The sequence below is a fragment of the Branchiostoma floridae genome, chromosome 2 (assembly GCF_000003815.2).
Source record: "Branchiostoma floridae strain S238N-H82 chromosome 2, Bfl_VNyyK, whole genome shotgun sequence".
Classification (NCBI taxonomy): domain Eukaryota; kingdom Metazoa; phylum Chordata; class Leptocardii; order Amphioxiformes; family Branchiostomatidae; genus Branchiostoma; species Branchiostoma floridae.
The window spans coordinates 23,400,745-23,427,030 of record NC_049980.1 but is presented as its reverse complement, the minus strand read 5'-3'; the positions used below and the strand labels follow the sequence as shown (position 1 = coordinate 23,427,030).

Sequence of the window (26,286 nt, the reverse complement as noted above, 5' to 3'; positions counted from 1 at the left end):
TGTCCATTATAATCACTTACACGATATGAGCCTGGCCAGCATGATTTCTTAGTAATAAGATCCCTCCGGGCCAACATTATCCATACATGGTTGAATTAGTTATAAGTAATGCAAACATGACTCACTTGAACTACTGCCTCCAGCAAAATGGCCTCCAGCAAAATGGAAATCTTAAACCATACAGATTTAAGTCAATAAGATTCTACATGAATCATCAACAAATGGTCTTTACTACCTTTCCTCACTATAATTATGTTTCCCTCTGTATCAAATTTTTTTCAAGTTTCAAGTTGCACAGGTCTTTATAATTTTCAGTTTGCTATATTACACACCTTTTACATCGTGATGTTAAGCTTTGATCTACCAATCTGCACGTACGTAATGGCACATAATGTGGTAGACGTATTTAAATGGCATTGCACATTATTTGTAAACTTATACATATGTTTATATTTGTGGAGCCTCGTTGTATTTTCTTACCAATGGCCTTTTTTGGTAAACATCAAATGAATGTCAGTGATGTCATACATAGAGTTTTCATAATCATGTAATTGTGCCAGGATGGTAGCACACTGAAGTGTCTCCTGTTTAAACCATCTGCATAAACATAGTTTCCCTGACATTCACCTTTATTACAGTTTAAAATATTACAGGGTCCTTCACCCACTGTGTTGCATAATCAAGTGTCCCACCTTCATGTTTGAACTTTGCACACCTTATGTGCTCAGGTGCCAGGGTTCCACTTCTCCCGACCCAGGGCTCATTCTGCTGCTAGAGGCCCATTAAGGGGTTTTGTGCCTCTGTTTGCTTTCTGGGTTATAAATCTTGCAGGTTTGTTTGGAATGGGTTTTAGGGGTAGGGATACTGTTAGTAGTACTAGGCACGAAAGTAACTATAATATTCTTACAAGAGAATCTATTTTTTTTTCTTTTGTCAGAGGAGATGGTGTTGGTAAAATACCTCTGTGGACAAGACATCTGAATGCCTTACAAACTTGATTTTATCAATGAGGGCCATGTATGTGCATTGGTTTTGGTTTGAGCCTGGACCCACCTCTCCCTTTAACTGACAGGCAGTGATTGGCAGCAATGTCAGTGCCCCAGGAATAATTTCCCATAAAATAAGACATCACTGTCATATTGATTAGCATACTTCAGCTCCATGAGCTGTAAGCTGTAAGCTACATGCATGTGTTGATTGTGAATAGAATTTTTGAAAAATGAGTATACTATATTAAATCTTTCTGTTATGGCAATGGAAAGAACTGTGATCTTTCTAGATGATTTCCATGGGATGACTTTGCATTCTTGAGGACATTGTCCCAAAATCTATGGTTGTTTGACCCGAATGAAATGATTCATAGAGAATGGTAGGAGTAATCAAATGATATTAACCTAAGAGAGCGTCCAATGAATAAGTCAATAACAGAAATAGAGTTTACACTGTGATAACCCATGTGTTGGTTCCACCTGTTCTTATGAGAAGTTTAATTGAGAAGATCAATTAGATAGCCTCATTTTTTAGGTACTAGTAACTAAGTAAGTGAAATGCAGTGAGTGACCAAGTGGACACTGATAAAATTTGTAGCAGCCCAGGAGAGGTCACAGATTTTAATTGAGGTCAGGAGAATCTGGCTGCCCCTACACACAAAGGGTGTGATTGGGGTCAATTTTGGGCAGTACAAGCTGTCCTACTCATATCCATGTTGTCTGTAGAATGGTCTTTTGTATGATGGTGAAAATAAATGTCCTCAGATACTGACCCATTTACTGGTGGCCTTGGCACCATCAGGGTCCCAAAAACCTTTGTAAAAGGGGTGATTTATTCCTGAGTCATGCATTATGGAACTCACCTTTCTCATAATTGATTGGGCAAGTAATAACCTCGCTAACATATTGATGTATAGGGCGAGGCCTTATATTCGTATGTACATGTATCTATCAAGCAAGGGGAAAGGTTGTGTCATACAAGTCTTATGTAGTTTTTGAGTAATTAATACTTCATGGTCAGAAAAGCATTCTTACAGCATTTAGATAAAAAGGAATGATATGATTTATACAGACGTAGCTGTATTGAAAGAGAAATTGTTATATTTGAGGATGTCTGTCATATCATAATCAAGAATGATGAAGGGCAGCCACTTGGAATTCACACCATGCATGAACATGATACATTTAGACAGATATGATGGCATACTGATCCCACATGATTGTCGTCTAATTTCTGTAACACCTACTTTTATACCCATGGTTGGCAGGACATACACGTAAGGAATACCGATGCCTCCTATGGTCAAATGTGATCACACTTTCTGCATTCTAATTCTGCCCAGGCTCTGTTACCATCAATTGGATTAGCATATTGTAGACAATGACCACATTGCAGGTACATATAGCATATAGATAAGGCATTATCTTGCAATATTTCAATATAAAACAGAATATTTGAATGCATGACGAATTTGACATAATTTTAATTTTGCAAACTGTCTTGCACAAAGCTATGCTGCTATTTAAGGTGCTTGTTTTATTGCAGGAGGGACCAGGAGATTGGTACAGTTTAGATGCAGATGTTCTGATGAAGAATGACGTCATCAGTGGGACCAAAACACCAACTAACCACCAAATCATGTTGGATATGCGCTTTGAAGTACCTTACAGTAAGACAAAATCATTCTCACTTCATCTTTCTGTGCCATGCTATGTTTTTCAGAAAAGTATGATTGTGTAATGAATCATGCCTGGTCTTGAAGTGATTATCTTAATTGCACAACAATTACTCAAGGTACAATGTTTGACACCTTTTATTACATTGCAACTACCTTTCTACCCAACAACAGACAATGTGGATTGGCTAACTAAATATCACTTTTCAACTGCTAGTAGACACATGTTAATGTTTTCATTGGTACATGCACTTACCAGTCTGCTTGTTAACACTTAAGTCTAATCAAAGGACTCAAGATATCAGAATGTCAGTGTGTGTTAAGTTTCAAAGGCCTCATATGAAATATGTGGTATGATTTATCAAACATAGCAAAACATGAATGATAATTGACCCGTATTAGTGTGTAGTTGTGAAATTGTGAGAATGCTGCTTGTGTTTGCAGACATCCCAGATGAGGAGGCCTTTCTCCTGCAACAGAAGCTTGAGGCTTTCAATACTCTAACAGATCAGGAGGTAAGAGCAGGATTGAGACATAAATGTTGGTTCACTTTAGATATGATTTAACAGTCCTGTCTTCATTGGATTGGAGGAAATGTAAAACTGAAATTGATACATCCAAATCAGTTTTGAGGTTTTATTTTCATTGATAAATGTCAACCAATGTTGTAAATATAGTTGGTTTTATTGCATGGATAAAAATAACAGTATAAACCATTGAGTTAACCGACTTTTAAAAAGTCCCAAACAATACCATCATGGTACAATGATATTGTATTTCCAGATGTTTTTCTGTTATGGTAGATAGTTTTCATTATGATTACTGGTTTAAGATAACATTATAATTGAATGTACAAATTTTAAAATGATTTTCCAGGTTCCTAATGTTGATGAGGAACTCCGGCAAAGAGGGAGACCACCAGGACAGCAATGTGAGTCTGGTGAATCCATGATGTGTAGTGCTTACATGTGTAGTGCTTACATGTGTACTGCTTACATGTGTATTGTTTACATGTGTAGTGCTTACGTGTGTACTGCTTACATGTGTAGTGCTTACGTGTGTAGTGCTTACATGTGTAGTGCTTACATGTGTAGTGCTTACATGTGTACTGCTTACATGTGTACTGCTTACATGTGTAGTGCTTACATGTGTACTGCTTACATGTGTACTGCTTACATGGGTACTGCTTACATGTGTAGTGCTTACATGTGTAGTGCTTACATGTGTAGTGCTTACTCGTGTACTACTTACATGTGTACTACTTACATGTGTACTGCTTACATGTGTACTGCTTACATGGGTACTGCTTACATGTACTGCTTATATGTACTGCTTACATGTATAACTGCTTACATGTATAACTGTTCACATGTGTACTGCTTACATGTATAACTGCTTACGTGTGTATTACTTACATGTACATGTGTACTGCTTACTTGTGTACTGCTTACATGTGTACTGCTTACATGTGTACTGCTTATATGTGTACTGCTTACATGTATAACTGCTTACGTGTGTATTGCTTACATGTGTACTGTTCACATGTGTACTGCTTACATGTGTACTGCTTACATGTGAACTACATTCTGTATAAATTCATCAAAATTTGTGACAGCTACACACAGCTATGTAGAGTAACAGCTCATAAGAATTTAGAAATTTTATAAAGATAAACAGCTCATACAGTTTCACCAGCACGTCAGCAGAAAGGTTATATTTTCAGTTGTGCTATGGTGGAGTGGCTGTCGTCATATGTGTGGCTAGCTCTTGAAACTGTAGCACAGTTGATATTAATCTTGGACATTTGTTTTCGTTCTGTTTGTATTGATTATTGCTTGCTTTGTGTTGTAGCTATGTCTGATGATGTAGACAGTGATTACACATCAGACGGAAATGTCCCCTACGACACCCAGCAGAACAACATCTCCGCCCATCAGTATAGAAATATGTACCAAGCACATAGTCCAGATGGTTTCACAGACCAAAGTCCAGAGATGTTTCTTCAGGAAGAACGACAACAGAACGTGCAACTTCCAAATGTAGAAGACTTCCAGCCCGTGGACGATCTGTACCATGATGCTTATGATGCGTGAGTTTTTCAGTCTATGGTGCTATGGATCAAAACCAGTCAGTGTCTGTGAACAAATGTTGTAAATATTGACAATGCACTTGAAGTTCAGGTTAGTCTGTACTGAAACACCATGTTTTTGTACAATGTCATGTTACATGTATTTTGTTATGAAGTGTTGCACAGCTTAAACCACAAAGCTTTCCATCCCATACACTTTAATGTTATATATTTTTTAACGTACAAGGCACACAAACACATGTAGCTTATTATTTTTCTCAGAAATAGATGCATGTTTATTTTACTAAGTTGCATGTATCATTTATATTTGCAGTTCAAGGTGGACTTAAATTATGGTAATGTAGTGAACCAGAACAGGTAAATGCACTGTGCTGTGATAGAGTGGCTGCTCTCTGTTTGTATTTGTGCAAGGTGTGACTCCGTCTGCTTAACAACTAACAAGAATAGAGCTGTTGTTTGAGGAGAGCAGTCACATACGAACGTATGATTGGGAGTTTGTTTCCTCTACTCTGTCCCTCCTTCAGCTACAATTCCTTGGACGGAGAGCCCAATAACTACAATTCAGTCAGTACTGGAGTACCCAGGAGTGACATAGACACAGAATCTGAAGCTAGCTCTTTCCATACCGCCGTCAGTCGCTTGCCGCGGGAAGGACACGAGTCTGGCCACGCCCCACGTGCAACCCAGTCCAACAAGACCATGGGCAGCAGCAGGCAGTCTCTCGTGGGAAGCAGGCAATCATTGCTGGATAGGTAAGTACTGTAGTAGACTGGAAAATCATATTAATTCCATAAAAAACCATACCTCAGTGACCTGGTTTTGGATCTAAACCAAAACAAACTTTGCTAATTGGTTTATTTAACACAAACAATAGCTAAAAGCAAAGCAGTTATGTGTCAAGGTTTACCTCCTTTAATGTATCTAAAATTTTAACCATTTCCTTTCTGACAAATACCCTACATATTCAAATACGGGCAGGAGTTGACCCAACAACCTGTATACTCTGGTGGAACATGACTAGTTTTATTAGGGTATTTGAACCAGAACCTTGGCCTGGATGTGTCAGACTGGTTCCTACCAGCAGGTGCATTTAATTTTTGATTTGTGGGTTTTGGGCTTACGTATGAATTTCAAAGTAAAAGTAAAGTAAATGTGATCAAGCAGGTGCATTTAATTTTTGATTTGTGGGTTTTGGGCCAGGTATGAATTTCAAAGTAAAGTAAATGTGATCAAGCAGGAGCATTCAATTTCTGATTGGTGAGTTTTGGGCCTATATATAAAGACAGCTAATTTAAAAGTAAAGTAAATGTGATCAAGCAGGAACATTTAATTTTTTGATCTGTAGGTTTTGTGCCTATGTATGAAGACAACTAATTTAAAAGTAAAGTAAATGTGATGGGGGGGGGGAGGGTTAGTAACTGTTATAATATCCTTCACAGGATGGTATTTGACAGTTTTGGTTCATATTTCATGACTATTTACCCAGGTCTGAATGTGTCTCTTTCAGCCCAGTGAATGGCACAGGTAGCCGAATCTCTTCAGCCACAGTCAGCAGACAAAGCACAGCGGAAAGCGAGCAGCCTCCGAGTACCGTATCTCCTCGGGAAAGCGACAAGGATGGGGCGCTTACGGAGGAGGAGAGCAGCGAGAGCCCCACGCCGGCCAGGCTTCGCTGGCAGAATGCCATCGCTAAAGTTCGACTGCAGATCAGGCAAGAGGTGGGTGCTTCATTGTCATTGGTATTACAAAAAGCACCATCAGACTGAGTGATTGTCTTCCTCAATTAAAGTAGCTACAAATGTTTATGTACAGGTACATGTAGATTTGTTTTCAGCATCTTTCTTTAACGGTACAAAATTTATATCTTTGTGAATTCAATTACAACATGTTGTAATTCTTATTTTGCAGAAAGAAGCTGAGTCAGGAGGAAGGACCTCCCACTGGTCTGGACTGTTACCTATGGGGTAAAACATTCAAGCTGTTCTTATAGTAATATTCAGCAGTCAACATGTGCCAAACATTTCAACATTAAGACAGACGTTTTGGTATCTAGCTATAAATGAATGAAGGGACACAAGTTTTGTATGTAAGTATGATACCTGCTATAGTCACTGTTACAGTTTTGGTACTGTACATGGATTCAAGTCTGCATACATTTTATAGTAATTTCACATTTTCATCCCAAATCCATTCCGCAAGGTTATTGTAAGTCTTTTGTTATTTCCTATTACAGAAATGCAGAGCATTTCTACAGCAATATAGATGCAATGCCGGAAATAATGAAGAGGAAAAAGTCCATTCCTTTAGTCAGTGAATTGGTAAGTCCTACATCATTTGGGTTTTGTTAAAGGTGGCCTGGGTTAGAACTGATAACATTAGGTCATAGATTTGAAGATAAAAGGGATTGGGGTGTTTTGTTATATGAAAGGGCAGGAGACAAAGATAGCATTCAATTCGAGGGTAAAATATCTCTCTCGCTAGAAAACGTCTCATCAGGAAAATTGTCAGTTTCATCAGCCTCATCAGTTCAAAGAAAGTGGAGACCCACTATGCTATCATGTTGATCATGCTTACCATATACATAATAGCAACATCAGTAGCAACATAGACATTCAGTAATTCTGTTGTCAGCTAGATGAAATTTGTGTCAAGATCCCAAGTCTATCAAATGTTGCCTCCAGACAGCGTGGCATTGTCCTTCTTGGATTCATTCAAGTTGACTATAGTCCACCCCAAAAAATTGCAACTCAGCAAAATTTTCAGTCAATTGTCTTGTCCTGTTTGGGCTCCGTCCTATCTTGACCAGAAGAGATACATATGGATGTGGTAGCAGAACTCAATACATACTAAATAACAGTATAGATCATTCTATAATAACTTAGGTCTTTCTCTTCCTGGTCTAATGTCAGTTGAAGGAACCCTCTGGTGAGCGGAAGTGTTTTGTGCTGGTACCTACATCCTTTGGCTTATTGGGGAAGGCACACATTTTGTGTTGCTTTCTCAGGGTGATGCACATAGTTAGAACGGTGATGATAACTACATGTATGTTGTAACATGTAATGACCTGCTTACAGGTATTGTCATTTCTTTTCAGCGGTGAAAAATCACAAACATATGTGGTGTTTTTTGTTGTAGCAGCATGTTATATGATTGTTGAGAAAAATGTTATCATTACCTTTGGTTTAGAAAGCAATAAGTATTATTGATGCCAGTATTATTTAGCTGGTGAAACAGACCTAAACGTTCTGCATGCATGTGACTCCACTCCTCAAGCTTCAAGCATGCTAAGGGTGAAATGTTTACATGACATGTATGTCTCGCTACTTTTCATCATGTAGAAAGACAGCACCTTGCCTCACCTGTATCTGTGTGTCTAACTTTGTTTGCTTCTGTTCATTTGTGTGTAATGCTGAACAGATCAGCTCTGGAGAAAAAGGCGAATCTTGATGGGTACAGAATAGAGATAGAAACAAATGATTCAGAAAATACATTTAAATTCAATTACATATATCAATGATAGACATTTTCAGTAATTTAGTAGTGACGAATACAAAAATAGAACATCTCATATTTTCATAACAGGGTATTGGGTAGATTAGCGTCCAAGTACCTCTTGATGTACACGTTTTGTCTGTACCTTGTGATGTTACTGATTCTCTTTTCGCACCCAATCTTGCTGCATATGCATCTGCTTCATGGACTTTGCTAGGCAATGGTAAGTGTGCATGAAGTTCAGGGAATAAAAATAACTTAAGCCTGTGTTCGGTAGTTGTCCTGTACTGGTGTGGTCGCGATCGCATGATGCATGTTGAATTGTTGCCAAGAAAAGATAATCATCATGTATTACTTTACTAACTAACTGTGCCAAAGGGTAATTCTACAGTGATGTATGATTTCTGCAGACATATCAGACATGGAGAAACATTTGGCATTAGAAGAATGCAGATAACAGATTGTTCTGGGTTCATATCACTTTCTTGGCTGCTGTTACTAGGGAGGTTCATGGTTTAGTTCAGAGTGCTTGCCAACTGCATACTTGTGGCTTTGCTTGTGCATTTATCCTGTTACTTTTCTCAAGGAACAAAGCCACTGTGACATGGTGTCAGAGAAATGTTTTGTTCTTGCATTCTCCAGTCCCTGGCAGCGATGAAGCGTCAACAAGGTATCCACAATGCCATGGCAACCAGATCATCCCTCAATGATGAGGAGCTGGTGAGTCTGGTCAAATCATGTTATGGTACAGAAATGAGATCCATTCAATCAGTAAAATAATGTTGTTTCTGTGTAATTTTATATCTCATATAGTGCATTGGAATAACTTTAAAAAATTGCTAAATCATTTCAGCTCATGACAGTGTAAATCTAGAATTTACCATATATTTGAGTTTACAGTCAAAACAACATCGAATGCAACATATGCATTACTGCTTATTGAGTTCTCAGCAAACTTGACAAGGCAAGGAAAACTCACTCTATTATCTCCTTAATAAAATGATAAAGAGTACCTGGTAGTGATAGCAAGATAAACAATTGTGCATATTCTGTCTGTTGGAAATTCAAGTCTTTGCCCTCATGTATTCTAGAAGAAAGAAGCTGCATGTGTAAGACCATATTCTGTTACCTTGGACGTGAACAAATGAAGGCCATAGACCTAACTCTTTATAGCTAAAGGTATCAAAAGTGAATGTACTTTCCTCAAGGATGTTAGGTGGAAAAGAAACAACACAGCCACACATAAGCTTGCACAAAATATAAATCATCTTGACATTGTGTGCACCAGTATCCACTGAAGCTAGTATCTAAGTGCTGATCTAAATCATCCTTTCTTCCCTCTCAGAAACAGCACGTGTACAAGAAGACATTGCAGGCCTTGATCTACCCCATCTCCAGCACCACTCCTCACAACTTTGAGATGTGGACAGCGACGACTCCCACCTACTGCTATGAATGTGAGGGTCTCCTTTGGGGGATCGCCAGGCAAGGGGTCCGCTGTACAGAGTGTGGGGTTAAGTGCCACGAGAAGTGCAAGGACCTTCTGAACGCAGACTGCTTACAACGTGAGGTCTACTTTTGATTATTGCTTTTCCCAAGGTAGCAAAGTATGATACATTTTTATGTTTCCATGCTTCGCAATGATGTGAAGAATGCAGTGTTGCATCTGCGTTTCAGGTGTTTCTGTCCCTGGTACTGAAAAGGTTGCTGAGCTGTATGCTAAGAACATGAAGTCTGCCATATCTGATTACCTTGTTCCCTTTGTTATCAGTACAGTTTCTGCAACGTTTGACTTTGAATGGTTGTAGTGTGTGAGTCATAAACGGTCATCAGCTGAACTTTGTGAATTACATAAAAAGTATCAGGTTGCCATACTTCTAGTCTAGGTCAAACATTGTAAAGATATTCTGTGTACAATCAGAATTTCTCTTTAGTATTCTTCTTCTTAAACTGTTGTTACACAGTGTGTAAACTTTCGAAAACATTTTCCCAGGTGCGGCGGAGAAGGCCAGCTCAAAGCACGGAGCAGAGGACAAAACACAAAACATCATCTCAGCCATGAGAGACAGGATGAAAATAAGGGAGAGAAACAAACCTGAGATTTTTGAGCTGATCAAGTAAGAAAACTTTAGTCTGATGTTGCTAGTACACACTATTGTTTTGCCAGCCAGCTTTGCCAGCCAGTATAACATCATATCAAGGTTTAAAACAGATTCAACATTACTGTTACTGTGCAACATATCAAATATGAAAGATTACAATCTCTGTTTTAATACATATATTTTGTAGTACCTGGTAGACTGTAATTCCATTCAATATTGCTTTCGGTAATTGTAGCAATAGGGGAGATAGGGAGTAGCTCAAAGTATCTTATTTAAGCAATGAGAACATTTTTTTCTAGCTGGCCTCAGACTGATCAAACAATTGCAAAGATAGAATTTTAGCGGTTGAACTGTGACTGCTAAAGTCATAGATTAAGGTTACTGTTAACATATCAAAATTACAGTATGTATAATGATTGCCAATTTGATTCAATGTCTATAGATTTCTATCTTATCTGTTTCATGTGATTACCAGAGTGCTAATGATAATGGAACTTATTTCTTGTTTGCAGGGAAGTTTTTAGTGTAGACAAAACCTCCCATGCAGGACACATGAAGGCTGTAAAGCAGAGTGTTCTGGATGGGACATCCAAGTGGTCAGCCAAACTAGCAATATCAGGTAGACATGGCATACTCTTATACACTTTAACAGGCAAACTAGGGATACAGCTGTTTTCCAACATTTAGAGTGTGACCTCGAAAAGTTATTTTGACTAGACAGATGTGTAGTATGTCTCTATGGGCAAGATGTCTTTATTGTGCTTGAAATATCTTTTAGAATAGACACTACAAGTCAGGGTAGAATTTACCAGAAAGGAGTTTCAGACCACACAAAGTGTTAGGTAGTCACTACTATCTGTTCCCAGATTTGAATGATGTTTGATTTGCAAGACCTCCAGTGGTAATCATGGTGCAGAAAAATAAGTTTCAGAGTTATCTTTTAAGAAGTGTCTCAGGGTAAGTATAACTTAGAGAGGAGATTGATGAGTTTACTTTTCCTCTGCAGTGGTGAGTGCCCAGGGCCTGTGTCCAAAAGATAAGACTGGGACCAGTGATCCGTATGTGACAGTGCAAGTTGGCAGAGTCAAGAAGAGAACGAGAACAGTAATACAGGACCTGAACCCTGTCTGGGACGAGAAGTTTTACTTGTAAGTACTTCTCATGTTTGTTATGTGCTCATATCAAAGGTGATATAAATATAAGAAATATATAATGTAAGGTATTTTCTTCTTTTACACTGTTACTGTAATTCCTGATTTTTTCAATGTACTGTTATGTTCACGGTTTTCATGATGACGACTGTAACGTGAACTTATCATTACTGATAACAAATAATTCACAGACTTTTTTTATGTGCACTTGCCGCGGCAGTGAACATTTAGTTCCCAGAACAAGTTAAATTTTCTCAAACCGTGAAAGTTTGGTACCAAGAAGACAAAGTGAATTACAGTAATCATTGTGATCATTCTCAGTCCTAGCAGACTACGAAGAGCTGAAACTGTGAGCTGAACAATGTCATGAAAGTTACTGTGTAGCAACTGATTGATTATACTTACATTGACTTCACCTTTGAGTGTACTTAGTGGACTAGCCAATGTTAAAGATAGTCTCGCCATGAGATTTTTAAAACCCATCTGTTGTAATGCCAATCTTCTCCCTCTATTGCAGTGAGTGCCATAATTCATCTGATAGAATCAAAGTCCGGGTATGGTAAGTACCTGTCTGCCCTCAATCCCATTAGCTTAGATGCATTTTGCCAATTTTTTTTCTTGGCCACGTTGAAAATTATGATAAGGATTTAGTGTTGCCTTTCCCTGAAAGATTTTGATTGCAAAATATTTCGGGTAGTAGTTTGCCATAAGATTCCATTGTTTTCTTATATGTTACAGGGACGAAGACGATGACTTCAAGTCCAGGTTGAAGCAGAAGCTTAGTAGAGAATCAGATGACTTTCTTGGCCAAACTATTATAGAAGTTCGAACTCTCAGTGGAGAGATGGACGTTTGGTACAACTTAGGTAAGAAGGAAGTTGACGTTCTTATGATAAGTGAAAAACAAAGTCTTGTTTGAATTTTCTTTGAGTAATATAAACAAATATTTTTGTTGTTTAATACAAACAAGGACTGCCTTTTGAAATGTTTTTACTATCATAGATCCACCAATAAGAGTCTTATTCACTATAGGAATTTAAGACCTTGTGTTTTCACAACACAACTTAGCTTTAACTCTGGTATGTGGATAGTAATGTTGGAAAGTTGTACAAATTTATTTTGTTTCACTAGTCTTGTCTAATGATATGTCATTCTGCTCAAGTTCTGTATGATACCAATATCATGCTCCTACTGAAATCTCTAACTTTTTCCTTTCTAGACAAGAGAACAGATCGATCTTCAGTATCAGGAGCAATCAGGTTACGTATTAGTGTGGAAATCAAGGGAGAGGAGAAAGTGGCATCTTACTATGCACAGTACACATGCCTACATGAGGTGAGCTTTTCTACATAATGTGTATGATCATAACATTTCAATGTCCTCTATCAGTGTGTTCGAGTACATTACGGATATTTTAGTCATTGTATTCTATTGCACCTGTGTCAAGCTGTTTGGCTGTGCTTTTGTGTGGACCAATCCATTTGTCTTCAAAAGGTGGTTGCCCTGGCTGTATCTGCATGGAAAATGTATTTTGAGGTACAAAATGTATTGATGTTCATGTCTTTGAAATTCTTGTATCCTACAGAACCTCTTCCACTATCTCTGTGAAAAGAATGGTGGGATGTACAAGATACCTGATGCAAAAGGAGTAAGTACCACTGTGACATTACTCTGCAATCTCCCTTATTGAAATATAAGATATAGTTCTTAAGACTAAGCATTTGCCCAGTAAGGTCTCATACTTGAGTAAGTTGTCTTTATGAATATCTATGCTCAACTTCTACTACACCATAGATATATGAAAAGGAAAGTTGATAAAGAACAGTCTTCCTTTCATAAAGCTGCGTTTTATTCCTAAAGGTCAGAACCATCCCTGAATTGATTCTTAAAGATTAACGGCTATTCCTACCTTGTCGTCACCACAGGATGATGCTTGGAAGATTTATTTTGATGAACCTGCCCAGGAGATAGTGGACGAGTTCGCCATGAGATACGGCATCGAGTCCATTTATCAGGCAATGACGTAGGTTGTCAACGATTGATCTGAAAAATCCCGATCACCATATTGTAAATAGCCAGTAGCTGTGTACAGTAACCTGTATTAAGTGACCACCTCTGCAAAAGGGTCACCTGGCCATTGTGGCCACTTTTTTTGGTGGCCCTTTAGGTCATTTTTTGAAGCCTATCTGTATAGAAGTCACTTTTTCTACCATAACCATTTCCTTTAAGTCCCTTAGCTGGTCATGATAGACAGGTTTGACTGTATTAAATGACTTTATGTACTTGTATTACCTTGATGATACAGGACTTTACCAAATATATCAGACTGATCTTTTGATTCGGCAGTGCACGTTATGATCAACGGACACTTTTAAAAAGCTACTGGCTTAACATTTGATTCCTTCTGCACTCACTACATGCACATTTAGCTACAAATGTCTGTTACATGGCAGGACAAAAGGCAACCCCAAAGTGCCTGCTATTACTGTATACTTAGTTTATAACCTGTAATATCTAGAGTAGACAATTTCATCAATTTGCTCATTAGACATTAAGACTAGTTATGATGACTTACTGTTACACTGTCGCCCCTGTTTCCTCTGCAGCCATTTCTCTTGCCTGTGCTCCAAGTACATGTGCCCCGGTGTGCCAGCACTCATGAGCACGCTACTTGCCAACATAAATGCTTTCTATGCACACACATCTGCCTCAACCAATGTGTCAGCTAGTGACAGGTTTGCTGCCTCCAATTTTGGGGTGAGTACCGATTCTTCTGCTGCTGACAACTCTTTCTTCGTTGCTGCAGTTACTTAATGAAAAAGAACACGTGTATGGGGATTCCCTTTCATGTTGGCCATATAAGAGATTGGGACTTTATGAATTTTACAGGATATTTTAATCGTCTATCAAATTAATTTACCTGCCATGTAGCCAATGCTGTTTGCGTCTATCATACAGAAATTGTTTCTGAAGTTTAGTTTCAGCTTGAAATGAGCATGTTTTGACTGAGTTTAACATTTATCTATTTCCAGAAAGAGAGATTTGTAAAGCTTTTGGACCAGTTACACAACTCGCTGAGAATAGACCTTTCCATGTACCGGGTAAGTACTGTTACAGTTATGGCTTTTCAGTATAAGGCACACTGGTACCTTCACATGACACCTTCAGAAGAGTTGAATGTGTGTATCAAGCAAAATGATGAGAATGTTGGACAATTGTTTGAGCATTATGCTAGTGACAGTGAATTCAGAGTCAATCTTTTTATTGCCAGAGTTTACTAATTGCTATATCTTGTTCTATTATAATGTCTCTATTGAAGCATAATTTGCTACAACACTGAGCTCTCAAGTACATTTAATGCCTTTTTGGAGGACTTACAGATATTTTGTTTCTTTTCAGAATAATTTTGCATCTTCAAACCCAGAAAAGTTAGGAGATTTGAAGTCCACAGTGGACCTGCTCACAAGTATTACTTTCTTCAGAATGAAGGTAAGTGTTTGCATAAGTTATATAAGACTTCATCCTTTTGGCTAGAAACAGACCAAATCAAAAGTTTGGGTGTTTTCTAATAGAGTTAAAGACAAACCCTAAAGCTAATGTTTGATTTCCAGGTCCAAGAGTTGCAAAGCCCCCCAAGGGCAGGGACGGTAGTGAAAGAGTGTGTGAAAGCCTGCCTGAAGTCAACATATCAGTACATCTTTGACAACTGCTACGAACTCCATGAGAGAGAATTTGCTCCAGACAAGGACAAAGACAAAGTTCCGCTGGAGGAGAGAGGTCCGTCGCTGAAAAGCCTGGACTTCTGGACAAAACTCATCAACCTTGTTGTGTCTGTGATAGACGAAGACAAGGCCAGCTACACACCAGTGCTCAACCAGTAAGTCTTTCATCTTGTGCACATCAATAAATTTTCATTCTTTAGTATCAGCCTTGCCATTGAGTGGTCATTAGTAGAAATGTTCTAATGTTTACATAAGTATCAGGACCCACTTGATGGAATAGCGATTTGTATAGAATGTAGACAATCTGCTCAAAAAAACAAAAAATACTGTTAGGAAAAATGTGAAAACTTGACTCTTTGTCGTTACTCGCCTATCGATACATATCCAAAATTTCAACCTGTTGATTGTTGGGTATTGTCATACTAAAAGCTACATGTTTCATAGATTCCCATCAGAGTTGAACGTTGGTGAGCTGAGTGCAGCAACTATGTGGGAGCTGTTCTCTCAGGACATTAAATTTGCACTTGAAGGTAAGCCTTTTCTTGATTCATTCTAGTCTATTTTGATGTTTATGTCAGCTGTCAGTTCTCAATGTTAACTTTGGTTACTTGTTTGCTATTATTTCACATGCTATCTTAATGTTGATAGTGTTCTATTCATAGTATGCCGGCTAAAAAGAAACTGCAGACAAGCGATGTGATTTTTCAGAAAGTAATATGGTGTTGCAGGAGCATTGCTTTTTTAGGAGAAATGCAGGTTTTCAGAAGCAACATGGGTTTTCAGAAAATAGGGTTGTTTAAAAAGCAATATGTTTCTTTGTATATATTAAAACTATACCAGTGCCTAATCGTTCTGTCTCTGTATTCATTGCTTATTAAGAGTTACAACTACATATACTACATATGAATGCAAAGCCTTTACTGTTGCAGAGCACGATCAGCACAGGTTGTGTCCAGTGACAGACTACATGAACCTACACTTCAGAGTCAAGTGGCTTTACATTGAGTATGTAGCCAAGGTGCCTCCTTACAAGGGAACTGTTCCAGAATATCCCAGGTATAGCAAGACTGTCCTGTTTGCTCCAATTACTTTTTTTCCTTTTGTCTTTCTCTTTGAACTTAAAGATACATATAGATGTGTACCTGAAAGCTAACTTGAGTTTTTAAATCACATGATGGAGAATTTACTTGCATTAAGTCACCTGTCCAGAGTAATTGGGTAAGAAAACTTGAAATTCCTGCAAAGAGTTATATAATTATGTTCTCCAGAATGCAGATATACCTGGTAACCAGAATTTCCCAAATGTTGGTCTCTCACATTTATTTTTATCAGAAACAGTCTCTGCAAACCAAATTATTAAAAGGTTAAAATGACCATAGAGAAAATTATTTTCAGTGTACCTGAAATTGTTTCATTTGTTGTTGCAGGTGGTTTGAACCATTTGTGCTGCTTTGGCTGACAGAGAATGACAAGGTGTCCCTGGAGTTCCTGCATGGTGCACTGGACAGGGACAGAAAGGACGGGGTGAGTTCACAGGAGAGACAATGTTTTATTGGACTTCAATGTAGCACTAAATGGTCATATTTCATTGCCAACAGCATAAAGTATTACACTTTTGAACATGAAAGTTACTAGCTTTTGAGCCTACCTGCCTACGTACCTAATCCTCTTCGCTCCCTTTGGTGAAGCATAAGGCACTGACAAACTTCCTCCAGTCCTTGGCAATCCATCTAACTTGCCGGAACTTTGTGATGCCTTCATCTCCCCTTCTACAGTCCTTCTCCAGGTCGCAAGAGGCCTGCCTCTGCTTCGCTTCCCTTGCGGAATCCATTTGAGGGCGACACTAGCTTTTGAGGGTGTCTGCCCTAGCTTTTGCCCACCATATAAAGTTTGCTTGTCACAGGGGTGAAGTCATGAATTAATCCATCTTACCCTTTCTATTTTACAGTTCCAACAAAGCTCGGAGCATGCATTGTTTTCCTGCTCCGTTGTGGATGTGTTCACACAACTGAACCAAAGTTTTGATATCATCAAAAAGCTGGAATGTCCAGACCCAGAGGTGACCAAGCATTACATGAAGAGGTTTGCTGCTGTGAGTACAACTTTTCTTTTTAATTCCATGTTTGAGATGCAGTTACCTGACAGTGGAAAATTTATTGGCCAATGGAGCTTTCGCTTGTAGCCTTTTGAATGCCATCACCAGTCATTGTACCTTTTCTTTATTATTGGTATACAAATCAGACAAAACACAGTGTTAATGCACTCTAGCAGAGCTAATATTATTATCACCACTGGGACATTTGAAAATAGAATAAACACAGGACAAAAGAATGTGAGATCAAATGAAATTTGATTGTACCTTCACAGCATTTTGACTGTAATGATATTAATGAAGTGCCTTTATTTTCCAGACTGTCAACACTGTATTGCTGGAGTATGCTAACATTGTGCAGAAGGAGTTTGACCAGTACTGTGCAGAAGAGAAAAAGGTCAGCAGCAATGAATTCATGTAGCAGATGAAATATTCGTTAGTGCATGTTATGCTGTGTGGGTGATGAAACACATGCAAAATAGAGCAGCTTAGCTATGACAGCAGTAATGCCATGAAGGCTCAAGTTTTGTTATATGTGTGCATACAGACTCTGAAAAAACACAACTTATCAAGGCGAGTACACAGCTAGGTAAGCCACTGACAAGACAATAATTAAACATCAACAGCAACAAAAAAACAACTGTTTTAGGTGTGTAGCTGGGACGAAAAGTACTCTTGGTCTGACCATAGCACTGAAACACTGTCACTAAGATCGATTGTGGGTCTGTCCCTGTTGCTGAACATGTACAAATAACTACTTTGGGTCTGTGCTGAACATGTGCAAATAACTATTGTGGGTCTGTCCATGGTGCTGAACATGTGCAAATAATTATTGTTGGTCCATCCCTGGTGCAGAACATGTACAAATAACTTTTGTGGGTCTGTCCCTGGTGCTTAACGTTTTCAAATAATACTTTGGGTCTGTGCTGAACATGTGCAAATAACTATTGTGGGTCTGTCCATGGTGCTGAATATGTACAAATAACTATTGTGGGTCTGTCCATGGTGCTGAACATGTACAAATAACTATTGTGGGTCTGTCCCTGGTGCTTAACGTTTTCAAATAATACTTTGGGTCTGTGCTGAGCATGTGCAAATAACTATTGTGGGTCTGTCCATGGTGCTGAATATGTACAAATAACTATTGTGGGTCTGTCCCTGGTGCTGAACATGCACAAATAACTACTTTGGGTCTGTCCATGGTGCTGAACATTTGCAAATAACTATTGTGGGTCTGTCCCTGGTGCTGAACATGTACGAATAACTACTTTGCATCTGTCCCTGGTGCTGAACACTCACTAAGAACTACATTGGGCCTGCCCCTGGTGCTGAAAATGTACAATTAACTATTGTGGGTCTGTCCAATGGTTCTGAATACGTACAAATAATTATTTTGGGATTGTTCCTGGTGCTGAAAATGCTGTTTTCAATAACTTAAAAAACACACAACAGGCATCAGACTTTTCCAAACAGCTTAGATTTTAACACTGCATTGAATACTTGGTTATTGCTACAGGCTTGTGTCCTGATGAACAACATTCAGCAGCTCAGAGTCCAGCTGGAGAAAGTCTTTGAGTCCATGGGAGGTGACAAGGTATGGAACAGACCAACGCAACATGCCACGCAGACAAGTTTGTCAGTGGATTTTAGAACACTCAGTTGTGCCTCTTGTGGCATTTCTGTTTAACAAACCATGTAGCCATATTTCTATCAAGTGACTGTCAATTTGGCTGTCATTTATGTCTTGTATGTTCAGGCTCGTATGTCCCACTAAATGGAATTTTTTGTTAGAGGAGTGAATCTGGCAGCCACCTAGGTCTTCCTTCCTCTAGCATGACCAAAATATGTCTTTATAGGTGTGAGAACTCCCATCGTCAGTTGGGTTGCGATTACTTTGCTCATTCCACGTAGATAGATTCTTGCTCCATCATCCATAAATGTCTAGAGAAGAAGAGGAAGTAGGAATTATTCGAAGTTCTACATGTTAGGTATGAAAGAAAAATGCATTTTTTTTCCAGCTGGACCCGGAGGCAGGAGATATTCTGAAGGAACTCCAGGTGAAGCTCAACAATGTGCTAGATGAGCTGAGCCAAGTGTTCGCCAACAGGTGAGTCTCTTGATGCAACGCTGTTTGAAAATTAAGATGTATGTCTGTTTAGTTTAGCTCGCTGAAACCCATTCTTCTGATGAACTGATAGAAAAAACAGATATTTTGAGGATGAACTGAACTGATATTTTGAGACAGCAGGTCAAACTTAACTGTACAGGAAAAATTCTGATGGTTTTTTGACACTCAAGTACTATTTAGACCAAAACTCCATGGTATTGTTTCTGTCTATTTCTTCTAGTCTTGAGCCCCAGATAAAGGAGGCTGTCGTGAGTATGGGTAATCAGCTCAGCAAGATCAAGGGAGCAGGAAACGTTTCCCTCAACCAACCAAGCGCCAGGAACAACGTCGCCCAGGAAGCTGATGTTGTCATCAAACCTCTCATGGACCTGTTGGATAAAAAGTGAGTTTTTCATGACCACTTAGATTTCTTAGCTCTTCCTAGGGACCAATCAATGTGTTCCGCATATTCACCACCCCCTGCTATGTACTCAATAAAAATATGAGCTTGATTGGGCAAAGCATTTTGGAGTTATTGGCCCAAAGTCTGGAATTAAATTGTTTTTCCAGAATGAAATTTTGGCTTGTTCTGATACTTTATATGAAAATTGGTTTGCAGTTGTGGTTGAAGTACTTTCTTCTTTTGTCCATGTCTATGATAGTATGCGTTTTGAAGAAAGGTGTGCTGTATCTGAAGTGATATTTGATACATTTTTCAGATCACAATATACTTGGTGATGTCTATTAGGATGTAAAATGTTCTATGGCATTGGTGTACCCTAAGACAAATTATGGCCTATACAATGTACATATCTTGTAACTAATGATTACTCATGTGTTGTGTCCTGCACAGTTTGACACTCTTTGCCAAGGTCTGTGAGAAGACAGTTCTGAAGAGAATCCTGAAAGAGCTATGGAGGATCGTCATGAACACTATGGAGAAGACTGTCGTTCTTCCACCTCTCACAGACATTAGTGTAAGTATTCAGATTCACTTTGTTTATTTTTTCATTCATACTGATGGCAATGGATTGTGAATTGCACAATGCCTTTCCTCCATTCTGTTCCTGTGCCTTCTGTCTGCAAACATAAGCTAGTTTTTGCACTATTCACTGTGACCAAATATATATATTTGTACATGTATGTGGTATTTCTGCTTTAGAGTCTGCTAGCACTCTAACTCAACAGCAGCTATCAGTCAGTAGCAAGGCCTGTATTATTATGATAGATCCTGGATATGAATTGGTTAATGCTAAGCTTGTTTGAATAATTGTGTGTTGCATTAGTAATCAAAAGCACTTTTTAACTCAAAGTTCAGTGTAGAACAAAACAAAACATGTGCATTAGATATGCAACAACAAGGCTGTATGGGAAATCTTTAGCATGCTATTTTTTTCTTTTACATATAAATGATTATACAATCAGAATGTCAGCTCTTTCTGACTATGCCATCCCTAATGGATGTGTCTCTGTTACATGCTTCTGTAGAAAATTGGGCAATACCTACACCAGGTTGAAGAGGTAATGTTTTGTATAAGATTTAAAGTGGTTGTGTGTCGTGTGTGTGTACTGTACAGTATTTCAGTTGTATGATGTGGTGCAACAATATTATACAGCATGAAATTGTGTAGATGAAAAAAGCTGACAGAAAATATCATGCATTCCATAAGATACTGTAGTTTTATATCCTCAGGATCATGTAGATGTTAATTTTTACTTCAGTCTGTAAAAAGGCAGCTAGTTGTTCTGTACGTTATGTGTTATTTAGAGCACCTCAAGAATACACAGATGGTGGAAGTGGTTCCTTTTTGCCACTTTCCACTTTGGTAATGATTTGGTTGATATTTTTGTTGATGTTGTTGATAAAACAGTCAAGCTGAGGTTGGTGTATGTAGTATTCTACAGATGAAATATCAACAATGTCACTTTGACTTTTTGCAGTTTTGTTGTAGAAATTATGTCCGTCAATGCTTCTATATGGACACAGACCAATGTGGCAGAGCCACTAAGCTCTGGGGATGTTGAAAACATTTGCTTGTCAAGGAACATGATTTGTGTCCAATGTGTATGACCGAGCCATGGTAATGAACAGCTTGTGTGTTGTGCATGCTTGTGTTGTATCTGTATGTTTGCTTTTGGTGTACAAAATTGTGTCTTCCAAGATAATGCAGAATGTAAACATGACTCTCTCTCCTTTATGCTATGTCTGCGAGCAGGGTTCACAGTTACTTCTGTCTGCGGCCAAGGAACTTGCTCATTTCTCGCAGTTCAAGCAGGTAGAGCTCCGACACGGTGTCTGCACGACACGTGCATGTACATGTACACTGACTGCATGCATGCATTTCAGCTTTGTTAACCTGGTGTTGTGGGTTGTAAAGTACGGGTCTTGTGCATGATACATGATTGTGCATATAGGTCAAGATTAAAGATAGGATAGTCTAACACATCTTTTCTTTCATCCTTTATGGACCCAACATGTCTCATCACAATCATTGATGGAACAAGCTTCACAAGAAGCTGTATACTTGTACCATCAGTCATTGATAACCCTAGTAGTATCCTCTTATCTCATTTTCATTGGTTCTTTTCTTTCAATGCAATGGTGGCAAGGTATTATACATTAGTCTTATGCATGTGTCAAAGGCTGGGCACAAAGACATTTCAGGTTTAAAAGAGGTTACTAGTAATTTTTAATCACTGGTGAGATGTTAGAGTATGTAAAGTGTCAGCAATGTGCTTGTCAATCCGAGCATTCTACATGGTATTCTGCAGAAAATTATTGGAAAGCGAGGAAAAAGGCTTGATCTAGCACGGTTAAGTCCAGAGCAGCTTAAATTTGCCACGTTTCTCATATTGAGAGTGAGTACATGTAATCTAGTGCAGGTGTTATCACTGTTGGATGGGCACTAACAAAAAACAGATTCAAACTGAGGGTTCTGTGTTTTAGGACTCATATGGTGACCGTTATACCGATTATTGGTGTTTGTAAAATATCTGGTGTTGGTCTCTGGTAAATCTCAATTTGTGTTCAAAACCAGAAAACGCATGCCAAAATGGGTTGTGGGCCAATGTAAAAAATAATGTTACATTTCCAGGGTTAATGGGTTTTTGAGATGGAATAAGAGCCTCCAGATATCAGTTTTCTGGTGCAGTTGATAACATTCTGTTGTCTTCCACAGGACATGAACCAGGAAGATGCCAAGAACCTTAGCCCCAGGCAGTGTGCTGTTCTGGACAGTGCTCTGGACACAATTAAGGTAAAGACAGCACCTGTCATTCATTCGTTGGTTGACTAAAGTCATAATTTAAAGACATGACCTCTCCAAGTCTTTTAACAGCAGAATATTTTGAATCTAAGGCTACATAATTGTGCAATTATTCTAGTAGAATGAACAGAAGAGTTGCCAATTTTGAGGCAATTAACTTTGTGTATTTTCTAAAAAAAAGATATCTTGCCTTGTTTTTCAGCAATATTTTCACGCCGGAGGAAATGGCCTTAAGAAGACTTTCCTGGAGAAATCCCCAGACCTTCAGTCTCTGAAATACGCACTCTCCCTGTACACCCAGACCACGGACACTCTCATCAAGACGTTTGTGCAGACACAGACTCAGCAAGGTACAGTTGTACATTCCCTGCCCCATTTACCTTGACCAGGCCTGGCAAGCAATGGCCCTGGCCAAACATCCTACCAGTCAGCGGTTAGCGATGGTCAGTCTTTTTCCTGCTATAGAGAAAGCTACCAGCCAATCACCCAGCCTCTTGACTGTATGAAGCAACGTAATTGGTTGGTAATGTTCAGGTATGTGTACATCCCAAGGTCAAGTAAGACTAAGTGACAACATTATATAGCAGATCATGTATCTTTAAAGCTAAATGTCACTTACGATGCTAACAATATTTCCACAGACCAGCCAAGTGTAGACGATCCCCAGGGCGAAGTGTCGATCCAGGTGGACCTGTTCACCCATCCAGGAACGGGAGAACACAAAGTCACTGTCAAAGGTAGGAGCTGTCCAAGATTATCACACCATCTGCTTCTGTATGTAAATCAGAGATTTGGCTGTACCAATAATGGGCCATGTCTCACTGTTGGCATGTTTGAAGTCCTAGGAAACAGAAAAGCAACCTCAGTAAATACACACTGTGAAAGATGCAAACTTAAACACTACCAGTTAGTATCTGATAAGACTTGTCAAAAGCATCTTTGGATTAGGGCCCACAAAGAGTTTCAATCGGGGTGTATCGCTGTAACAGTTACATGTTGACCCATGTTTTTTGCTGATAGATTTGACTTTTCAGTCCACTTGATGTTCTCATTCATCTAAGCTGGTGATGCTATGGTGTGAAGTGCGCTTATGAACTTATGCCTCAAACACTTTTTCCCCAGTCGTTGCAGCCAATGACCTGAAGTGGCAGACAACAGGCATGTTCAGACCCTTCGTGGAGGTGAATCTGATCGGCCCGCACCTGAGTGACAAAAGGCGGAAACACTCCACTAAATCAAAGAGCAATAACTGGTCTCCAAAATATAACGAGACCTTTCATTTGTAAGTAGTCGAATCTTTTCCTAAGTGTTCTTGTGTGAAATTATATGTAAAATTTAAGGGAAATCACAATGTTTGGGCTAGAGGAGTGTTTCAAATTGACAAAAAAAAGGCTAGATTGAGATATCAACAATCATTCTAAGAAAACTTAGCCACAACATTGTACAATTTCCCTTTTTTTTGTGTCACTACCATGAAGTTCTCACATGCATTTGCTCATAAGTCATGGAAGCTGGCAGACAGTAGTTTTGTTGATATGTCTGAAATTGCTAAATCCCTTTTTATTTTGCCTGTAGCATCCTTGGTAATGAGGATGAACCCGATGCCTTTGAACTCCACATATGTGTGAAGGACTACTGCTTTGCCCGTGAGGATCGTCTGATTGGCGTCGCTGTCATGCAGTTGCGCGATATTGTTGAAGCTGGCAGCTGTGCGTGCTGGTGCGCCCTGGGAAGGAACGTGCACCTCGACGAAACAGGCTGGACAATATTACGCATCCTATCACAGAGGTCCAACGACGAGGTGGCAAAGGAGTTTGTCAAGCTCAAATCCGAGACCAGATCAGATATGGAGCTGGGTTGAGCTTATGTGCCCAAAGTGGACATGTCCAACGTCAACATGCCGAAAGTGGACATGTCCAATGTCAACATGTCAGCCATCAATATGCCAAGTGTCAACGTCCCTGATGTTAACATGCCAAATGTCAGCGTACAGAGCATTGGTATGCCAAACGTCAGCATACCTAATGTCTCTGTACCGAACGTCACTAAAGCTAAAGCCCAGACATAAGTCCAACCCAGCATCCATACCTCAACCATCCATTGCAGAAATCCCTATCTACCCTATCTTATTGGTTTCTTTGACATGACAAAGGACAAACAAAAGAACAGAATTCCAAGTTGTTCCTAATCAAGAACTGGAATAATTCCAGGTGTTTTTCGTTTTTACAAGACAGAAACACCTTGCAAGTTTGATTTCCAATATGACAAGCTAACTCAGCCATATTGACTGGATTACGCTTGTTTGTTGCAACTGTAATTATAAGGTACGATAATCATACTATTACCAAAGTACATTTGTGCAATGTATGGTATCATAAATCAAGATCAGATTGGAATACTACTTATTTATTTAATCCTAACCCTTTATTTGAATCATGGTATTCATTCCAGATTCCAATCAATAGTTCTCTTGTTGATGTACCCTTACCAGAACAATGCTTTACACTTGCAGTAATATGTTGTATATTGTACTATACTCATAACCTTCCTTCAATTCGCTCATTCTGATATAAGAGAGGGATGGTGGGCCTGACATTGCAGTATTAGAAGATCCATGCCTGTTCATGTAATGGAGACCTGAAGTCCAGGTAAACAGCTCAATTACAATGTTACATGGGGCTGCTAGGCACTGATGCTACTCTGTATATCCACTGAACATTCCAGAATGTTTGTTGGATATACTGGTACACGTGTGGCCATTTTGGTAGCATCTAAGGTAGCATCTGCAATGCAGGTAAACCTGACTTCTGACCTATTGGTGGTAACTAGTGTCCGGCAGTGGGCAGTGCTCTAAATCCTGTACATGTACAAAATCAACGTCAACACTACCGGGACATTTGAGCTGACCAAAGCAGCATGGTATGTGAAAACATATTGTGTTTCTTACTGAATTTCTTCCTCAACAATCTATGCAGCTGAGTGGAAGTGGCAGTGTTCATTTTTTAATGATTGTTTTATGATTACCCAGATGATGTGTATGTGGAAAGAAAATTGTAGATTTTTTGTTATGTCTTTGTTGGTAGTTTTTTGTTATGTCTTTGTTGGTAGTTTTTGAGGTCCAAGACCATGTGAGATTACTTTTCTACTAGACACAGTGGACTGACTGTTTTTACCCAGCTGTATTCAAGTTATCATCATGTAAAAATCAAGGGAAACAGCTGATTGTTTTAACTAAATCATCACAAGTGCAACTTTCTCATTGCCATGCTTTAATTGTTGCTATGTAGGCAGGCCAACTCCTGTTGGTCCTGCACCTGTATATGTGTAGACAAAGGTATGGACTCAGAAGAATTTGTGGAAAAAGGGCTTGTTGGTAGAAAAGAATTTGGATGTCCATACCTTAAGTTCTGAATTGATGGTTTTGCTATTGACTGAAATAGTGAAATATATCCGTCCGTCCTACATGTAGCTGATATACCAACATTGTATATCCTGATTTTAACAATTCTGGACAGACATTACCAGTTCATTTTTGGTGTAAGATTATACCACAGCCAGTCATTGTTTTTAGAAATGTGTCCATATGTGTAATCATTCTAA

General features: G+C 38.9%; 1 protein-coding gene across 13 annotated transcripts in view; it reads left to right on the top strand.

Moving 5' to 3' along the window:
• Positions 1-26,067, top strand: part of LOC118404553 (protein unc-13 homolog B-like) — a 32,735-nt gene extending 6,668 nt beyond the window's left edge. For 3 of the 13 annotated variants that reach the window (XM_035803738.1, XM_035803718.1, XM_035803710.1), the window contains 40 exons: positions 2,536-2,659; positions 3,110-3,180; positions 3,542-3,596; positions 4,517-4,754; positions 5,279-5,506; positions 6,262-6,472; positions 6,663-6,718; positions 6,988-7,072; positions 8,464-8,469; positions 8,889-8,966; positions 9,592-9,811; positions 10,240-10,363; positions 10,861-10,967; positions 11,355-11,496; positions 12,017-12,058; positions 12,238-12,365; positions 12,719-12,834; positions 13,085-13,147; positions 13,425-13,522; positions 14,106-14,256; positions 14,532-14,600; positions 14,899-14,988; positions 15,111-15,376; positions 15,666-15,751; positions 16,151-16,277; positions 16,649-16,745; positions 17,170-17,313; positions 17,633-17,710; positions 18,830-18,907; positions 19,332-19,420; positions 19,662-19,823; positions 20,274-20,397; positions 20,909-20,941; positions 21,637-21,696; positions 22,193-22,279; positions 22,600-22,677; positions 22,889-23,036; positions 23,328-23,423; positions 23,809-23,968; positions 24,262-26,067. In XM_035803738.1, coding sequence (XP_035659631.1) covers positions 2,536-2,659; positions 3,110-3,180; positions 3,542-3,596; positions 4,517-4,754; positions 5,279-5,506; positions 6,262-6,472; positions 6,663-6,718; positions 6,988-7,072; positions 8,464-8,469; positions 8,889-8,966; positions 9,592-9,811; positions 10,240-10,363; positions 10,861-10,967; positions 11,355-11,496; positions 12,017-12,058; positions 12,238-12,365; positions 12,719-12,834; positions 13,085-13,147; positions 13,425-13,522; positions 14,106-14,256; positions 14,532-14,600; positions 14,899-14,988; positions 15,111-15,376; positions 15,666-15,751; positions 16,151-16,277; positions 16,649-16,745; positions 17,170-17,313; positions 17,633-17,710; positions 18,830-18,907; positions 19,332-19,420; positions 19,662-19,823; positions 20,274-20,397; positions 20,909-20,941; positions 21,637-21,696; positions 22,193-22,279; positions 22,600-22,677; positions 22,889-23,036; positions 23,328-23,423; positions 23,809-23,968; positions 24,262-24,547 — 4,701 coding nt within the window. In that variant the 3' untranslated portion in view covers positions 24,548-26,067. The remainder of the gene's footprint in view (positions 1-2,535; positions 2,660-3,109; positions 3,181-3,541; positions 3,597-4,516; positions 4,755-5,278; positions 5,507-6,261; positions 6,473-6,662; positions 6,719-6,987; positions 7,073-8,463; positions 8,470-8,888; positions 8,967-9,591; positions 9,812-10,239; positions 10,364-10,860; positions 10,968-11,354; positions 11,497-12,016; positions 12,059-12,237; positions 12,366-12,718; positions 12,835-13,084; positions 13,148-13,424; positions 13,523-14,105; positions 14,257-14,531; positions 14,601-14,898; positions 14,989-15,110; positions 15,377-15,665; positions 15,752-16,150; positions 16,278-16,648; positions 16,746-17,169; positions 17,314-17,632; positions 17,711-18,829; positions 18,908-19,331; positions 19,421-19,661; positions 19,824-20,273; positions 20,398-20,908; positions 20,942-21,636; positions 21,697-22,192; positions 22,280-22,599; positions 22,678-22,888; positions 23,037-23,327; positions 23,424-23,808; positions 23,969-24,261) is intronic. The other 10 variants (XM_035803808.1, XM_035803728.1, XM_035803816.1 and 7 more) reach the window with 8 other exon arrangements.
• Positions 26,068-26,286: the final 219 nt, after the last annotated feature.